Source organism: Cystoisospora suis (assembly GCF_002600585.1).
Source record: "Cystoisospora suis strain Wien I chromosome Unknown contig_7868, whole genome shotgun sequence".
Classification (NCBI taxonomy): domain Eukaryota; phylum Apicomplexa; class Conoidasida; order Eucoccidiorida; family Sarcocystidae; genus Cystoisospora; species Cystoisospora suis.
In genome coordinates, this window is record NW_027160653.1 from 1 (window position 1) to 6,741 (window position 6,741).

Genomic DNA, 6,741 nt, shown 5'->3' on the forward strand with positions numbered 1-6,741 from the left:
GATCTCACAAACTCCTGTTGGCGGCGAGATTTCCCCGGTCCCGCCCCGGTACTACTCTCGTCGCCAACAGGAGTTTGTGAGATCCCAAGTGATTGAGGTCACGGAGATTGGGCGGGTTACCTCTAGGCCGCAGTTGGTTGCCAGTGGCGATGGAGGCAAGCCGGATAAGATAACGGGAGAGGAGGAGGGTAAGCGCGAAGCAACAGGAGAAGTGAAGGCTGTGGGTCTCGCCGCGGCTATGTCGGAGGTTAGAGAATTTGCCGGTGAGACGGAGGAAGAGAGACTAAAACGGATTCTCAGACAAGTGGATCAGCGTACGCGACAGGAGAATCTTCCGGCAGGCACCAGCGAGAGGAAGGCGGGTAAGCCGGAGAACTCTGAACAAGGGCCTACACCGGGAGGTAAGAGGCGACGATCAACGTTCTTCAATCTCTATAATTTTGCCAAACCCTAATAAGAACTGTGAAAGTCCGCTGTTCTCAGGACCGTTTTTTTTTTTTGTGGGAGATACGGGGGCAACGAGCTGCCGGATGTCTTTTCACCAGCGCGGAGACACCTATCACCTTTTGAAGGGGGGGATGATTTTCCTCAAGGCCCGTGATTCAGAGCCGGAGCGCGTGGTCTTGAGACTAAGACATATTATCAGTTTGAGCGCCGTTCCCCTTCTTGACTCTGTTTGTATGTGTCTCCCCCCACTACACATGTGCGGCCTGCCGGTGTAGTCCGTAGCCGTGCTGTTTCGGATGAACCGCTTAACATTGCGCTGCAGCGCTCGGTTGTCTGAATGGGTACCGCTGGGACGGCGGTGAGATTTTTCTGGTGTACGGGACTTTCCTTGCGGCCCCGATGTATGCGGGAAGGTGTCATAGGCACCTGGGCGCTGGTCGTGTGCGAAATAGAGTGGTCCCGAAGTACACGGGCGCAGAAACAAAGTGAGTGTGCAGATGCGGGCCGATACACATCGGCGTTGATCGATTGTACTATCGGGACGCTGCAATGTCTCGGAACTGCTCCTGCAGTCGGTGACGAGAGTAGCTTGAAAGTCATCGACTTCCTCAGAGTTGTGTGCGCCCGTATGGCTTTCGAAACGATCGCATGCGCTTTGGGCGTTCTTTTTCTGGCCTGTGTTCGTGTTCTTAACGAGGCACACCAGCAATGTCGGCATACAATCGTAAGAGCAGTTATTTTTGAGCTTGTAGTCGGCCGATAGACTGACCACGTCGTCAGTCGAATATCTCTTTCAGGCGTTGTTTTTCTGACTGGGTAGTCACGCCGTTGCCTTTCCCCCCCGAGGAGGTGGAGAATTTGTGAACGAGATGCTTTTATCTGCACCGACGAGTGACGGCGTGGGGAAGGATAGTCTTTTCCATAGCAGTTTTATGCACCGACTGGCAGATCCTTATTTTTTGAATGTGCGTGGGGTTGCTGCGCGTGACGTCGCTTGGGCACGCGAAAAGAGTCATCGCTCTTATACGACGCTGACGGGTGGCTCGAGTCTCGGGTGTAAGTGTGCAATGAGCGGGAGGTGGAGTGCTTGCGGAAGAGAGGACAGAAACGGGGCGAGTGACTCCTGGACTCGGTCGGCATCGGGCTTTCTAGTATCGAAATCGCTGTCGCCTCTACAAGCTCGTAGTGAAGACCGACCCTGCAGCCACGTATTTCATAGACGCCGATACTCGGCAGTGTTGATAAGTGGCAGCCACGGGCAGGCCGCCACAGTGTTGTACCTAGCAGTTGTTCGATAGTTTTGCTGATGTTACGATCTCCATCTTGGCGACCAGGTATCAGGGGGGGCTGCTTAGTCGAAAGGAAATGAGTTAATAGCGCAGTGACATCTAGAGTAGCACTGGCCTTGCCCTAACAGAGGAGGTGTGCACCCATCACCCCAGCTAACAGGTTGCTTACTCCAGGCGGAGACCAGTGGTCTGTTGCAGGCCGCGTTCATGGGTTTTCAGAGTGAGGACACGAAGGTATCTGTTCCCCGTCTCCGCCCAACCAAACTGTTTGGTGTGAGCCACCCGCGTGAGCAATGCACTTGCAGTGAAGAAAGAAGCAGTAGAATAGTGGCGGAATTGAGAGCAAAACATATGGGTTTTTTTGCGGCATCGTCAGTTTCTTGTCGAACTGGAGGGCTGCTAACGGGGGGGCCTACAAGGTTTTCCTTCGGAGTGTCATGTTCTACCGTATTGTAATCCATCTGCATGTTGTCGGATCTCGCTAGTCTGTACTGCTGACGCCTGGGTAGCGTGGTAGTTGTCGCTTGTTTGGTGTGGATCGGAGTGCAGTGCGGACCCTGTTCTGTAGCAGACTGGCGACATGATTGCCGATGTGATGGCCTGTCACCCACGAGGCGTCTTCGCGCTCACGTACGCGGAAAACGTCACACTGGACTTTGGGAGTACCGGTAAACGGTCATGTTTTTTGCTTGTGGTAGGAAAAGTCAACATTCACATGTTGGCTTTTTTCAGGTTTCCAAGACCATCCACCGACGTCGCTCTTGGTAGCCGTTTCGCGGCACGTGGGAGACTGGCGATGTGTCATGACAATCAAGTTCTTTAACGTGTAGCCGTATCACTGATGTTGCGGATGCAGGGCAGTTGAGAAGTTTTTCCAGCCAGCTGCGTATATGGTTTCGAAGGTTTGGTTTTGGTGGGTCCAGTCTTCCGATGGTCGGCCCCCCGTACAGCCAGAGCCTGCTTGTCGCTTCATACCTGTTGCTTTCCCAGATCATCAGTCAGCACCGCTAGAGCAATCGTAAGACCATCTCGTCGCGGCTGCTGAAATATGACGGACGCTGGTCGTACAGAACTTCGGGCTCGATGTGCCCACCTGCAACACAGTGATAAATCAGATATGTCTCTCAGAAGTTTTGCTTTGTACGGTAACGCACGTCGCAGTCGGAACGGGAAATCGTCTAGATGCAAACAAGACAGCTTGAGAACCAGCAAGGCCAATGCGAGCACAGCGGACCACATCTCTGTGTCGTCAGGAGTGCCCTGCAGCTCGGTCAGTATACTGTAGTGCTCTGCATCGCGGGCGGAGGATAGAGAAGCCTGGAGTAGTAAGAGGGAAGCTGACCTTTCTGCTTGAAGAGAGCGAGTTCGGCTTGAAGAGTCGCGATCTCTTCTTCTTGGAGCTTCAGGACCTTTTTCAAACTGCAGACCGTTTTGGCCTTCTGGGCGTCCACCAGCCCGTCTTTGTTCAGATGCTGTACCACAGCAAACGCCCCGAAGCAAGTCATTCAGACCGTTCTCATACAGTCAAGCTCCCGAATTAACGAGTGAGGCCGATGAAGCGCTCAGAACTAAGCGACAGATATGCGTGCTCAGCAGATGTTTTTTCACACGTTCGAGAGGCGATTGTTTTGCTCTGAAAGTGTTCAACAAGCAGCCCTTGTGCGAACTCGAACAAGGAAAAAGTCAGCACGTTCACGGCAATACCGAGGCCGGCCGAAAAGAGAGTAAGACACTTGCAGCCGAAACCCGGTTCCTTGAAGCTGGTAAGCAGTATTTAACTTTTCGATCTTGCCACCAGAGAATCCGCCAACGAACGAGGACGAGCACGTAGCTGGCTCTGGCAAATCGGCGATAGGGCTGCCAATGGTTCGCTCCTATTTGCAGCCCGGCCAGGTTAGGCCCACTCAAGAGCAGCGCCTCCGGTTCTCTCTTTTCATGGCCGTGCTTGATCGTCAGCTCACATTGGACATCCACCTGCAGGTCGGCGTCGCTGTTCGGAACTCGCCGGGTGTCGTACCTTGTTGCTTGATTCCTTGTCTCCCTTGTTGAGGGCCTCCTCCAGAATGACTTCTGACTCTTTCAGATGGCCGACTGTTCTCAGCAACTTTGTGTTCTGCTGCAAGAGAGCGCACCGGTGCTTCTGCAGTTTTTCTACGGTCTCGTGCCTTTCCTGCAGGGCCGCCTGGGGAGATCCGTAGACACACCAACCCAGCAACGGAGATGAGAAAAATTTTGACAGCCAGGGGCCCCTAACGAGCCGCGAACGGACGACTTCAGGGATCTCCTTGTTGCCGTTGTGTAGAGCGAAGCCTCTCAGCGCTTCCCGGCGTAAGACGACCTCCTTGCGCATTCGAGTGCAGCCTCTCAGGAACCCTGTACTTTCTGGGTCGGCCACTATCGTTCCCCGCGTCCACCCGGGCGAGCGGGTTTGACATGGGGCTCGTGACCTGCTTGAGAAAGCCCAACACTTCTTTTCGGATGGGTCCGCCCTATCGGGAGGGCTACGATGCCTATGGAGGGATGGTTTGTCTCACAAGTGCAACTTATAGCACGGGCTCCCTGACGTTCGCTGGAGTCTGCAGCTCGATGGCGGCACCGCAATGGTGGGGGCAGCTTGTCTCATCCGTGAAGTCTTTGTACCAGTCTTATACCTGTGCTTCGGCGTTCGCTGCACGGTCTTCCGATGTTACTCTGTTCCTTCGTCTCCCCTTATCTGCCACCACGGCTGCAGCAGCTTCTTCCAGCTGCTGCAGCGAGACACCTTCTCCGAAGCGAAGTAATTGCACGTCTTCAAACTTCTTGTTCAACTTCTCGATTTGCCGCATCGTCTGCAGGTCTCACAGGCTACTGGTCACGTCTAGTGGAACAGTGACTCGTCCACAGATTGTAGGGTCAGTACGGGTGTCCCAGGAGATGGTCTGCCACACCCTGTCCGGTTAATGCCTGTGAGCTCGCCTGCAAGGCACTCTGACCTGTGGAGAGTTCTGAGTGCGTGAATTCTTCTGCTGAATACGCTCGCCCGCACCCAGCTAAAGTCCCCGAGGGGTGAGTAAGAGCTTGGGAGTGGAAAAAAACTCCTACATGCCACCTACGCACCAGAAACACACCTTTCAGGCGGGGGAGTGGCAGTAAATGTCCGGTGTAGCCTTCAGCTACCTGTCAGTAAGTGAAACATCCTGGCACCCTTCCAGTAGGCCTAGAACGCAGCCAGTCGCCGTGAACAAAATGTGAAGCGTCGTTTCCTTTCCTGGATGACTGCTCCCTCGGAATGTGTTACAGCTTCACTACTCTCGGTGATCGAGCGCTCTTCGGAAAAAAAGCGAACTTTCTGCCCTGTCCGCAGAAATAGGCGTTTACTCACCTGTTTCTTTTCGCGCTGCGAGATAGCAAAACTCCGGATGAGTTCCTTGTACTCGGTATTGACAGCGTCCGTCTCGAACTTCAGATCTTTGATCCTGTCGACATCCGTAGGCATCTGACAACTGCTGGGCCCCAATCACTAGGCTTGCCGGCTGGGCACTCCAGTAGTGCTGCCGCACCCGGACTCCGGAAACCGAGGTAACCCCGCACGGTTGGCCGGGAGAGACAGGTTCGAGGGTCGTCCTCAATTCGCGGAGTCAGCGGTATTCGACTTAAGTGGGCGGTGCCGTGGCTGTCTAATGCAAGTGCTTGTCCTCTCAGCATACCGCTGGTGCAGCCTCGCAAACGAGGACCGAGCGAACACGATCTCTTTTCTCAGGTCCGGAGGCAGGAGTACATATGAGGGCGGCTGGCCGCTCTCCGCTAAGTCCTCCGTGTACAGGCACTCCACCTGCAAAAGGGCAGCCACATCATGGTAACTGGAGCGGATCTTCCCGCTAACTGTTGCCACGTCACCCAGACGATATCCGGACCGAGGGCCTCAGCGTAGTCTCGAAAGCAATTTTTTACTAAACGGATGGAAGGCACAACTGGTACACGGCACTTCACAGGGCAACTCCTGAAGCTGGGTACGCCCCATCTCTCTCACAACCCCCTGCACAGCATTCTACGGTTTCCTGTAGTAGTGCTTCCAGCATAAGGGAGTCTTTTTCACTCTAACCTGAGAGCAGGTCAGAGGAATGACCTTTTGAATTTGATTTAGCCGCTTTTGCTTCTCGTTCTGGTAACGTTGAATCTCCTCGTCCGTGTGGTTGAGCTTCAGAGCGTGTTGTCTCTCTAGAGTGGATTGTTTAGTGTGTTCCTGCAGGAGAGCGAACGAAAAGACAACTTTTATGGCTTCTGCCTCTCCTCGGCTGTGCGCACATCCATCAGGCGGCCCACTACGTTGCGTTCTTCTCGCTTGATCTGCTCTTGTCGGGTTGGTACCACGCACCAGGAAGCGGAAGTCCTGACAGGCGCCAAGGAACCTCCTGTCCGAACAGCCACAGTTTTACTTTGTTTTGGATTCAACAATCTCCTTATCTCTGCGTCCGCACCTACAGAACTGGTCGCTCACGCCTAAAAGTGGGCGCTGACAACGCGCTCAAGCCGCGCTAAATGATATCTCATACACCGGGTGCGTCTTTTTCTACCATATCGGACTGCCGCCATCAAGACACCATATCATGTTCTCATGTTCTGTGGCGCTCTGCTCGACAGTCTCTGCCTGGACTCGTCGTTCGCAGAACGGCGGCCACTATCAAAGTGGAATACCTTTTTCAGATCCTCAATTTCTTTTTTCAAGGTGGCGACTTTAGCTTCAGTCTCCGTTTTGATGTCCCTGCAGAACGGCGACCGGACACGAGGAAACCGCACTCTGGGTTCCGCCGCGAAACACGCATCCCAAGGAGAGACCCTGTGTGGTTTGCTTCACTGCAGAAGAACTTCCAGGCGAGTCCCGTTGTAGTCCCATGGGTCTAGAACAATGCAACTCACTGACCTCAGCTCGAGAACATTCTCGTAAACTTGCATGTCACAGCCAGGCGGCGCCGAATCTTCCTCGTAGTCCTCGTCCTCCTCATCGTCGTCATCATCATCGTCATCT

At 54.0% G+C, this 6,741-nt stretch overlaps 2 protein-coding genes across 2 annotated transcripts; one reads left to right on the forward strand and one right to left on the reverse strand.

The window, feature by feature from the left end:
• Nucleotides 1-22: 22 nt before the first annotated feature.
• CSUI_010609 (uncharacterized protein) lies at nucleotides 23-6,710 on the forward strand. The gene is made up of 3 exons (XM_068070712.1): nucleotides 23-3,280; nucleotides 3,913-6,273; nucleotides 6,484-6,710. The coding sequence occupies exon 2, from the start codon at nucleotides 4,170-4,172 to the stop codon at nucleotides 4,674-4,676; it is 507 nt and encodes a 168-aa protein (XP_067917311.1). The 5' UTR covers nucleotides 23-3,280; nucleotides 3,913-4,169; the 3' UTR covers nucleotides 4,677-6,273; nucleotides 6,484-6,710.
• Nucleotides 5,341-5,547, reverse strand: CSUI_010610 (coiled-coil related; the record flags this gene model as incomplete). The annotated part of the gene is made up of 1 exon (XM_068070713.1): nucleotides 5,341-5,547. A coding segment is annotated over one exon (207 nt), but the record flags the coding sequence as incomplete, so codon positions are not given.
• Nucleotides 6,711-6,741: the final 31 nt, after the last annotated feature.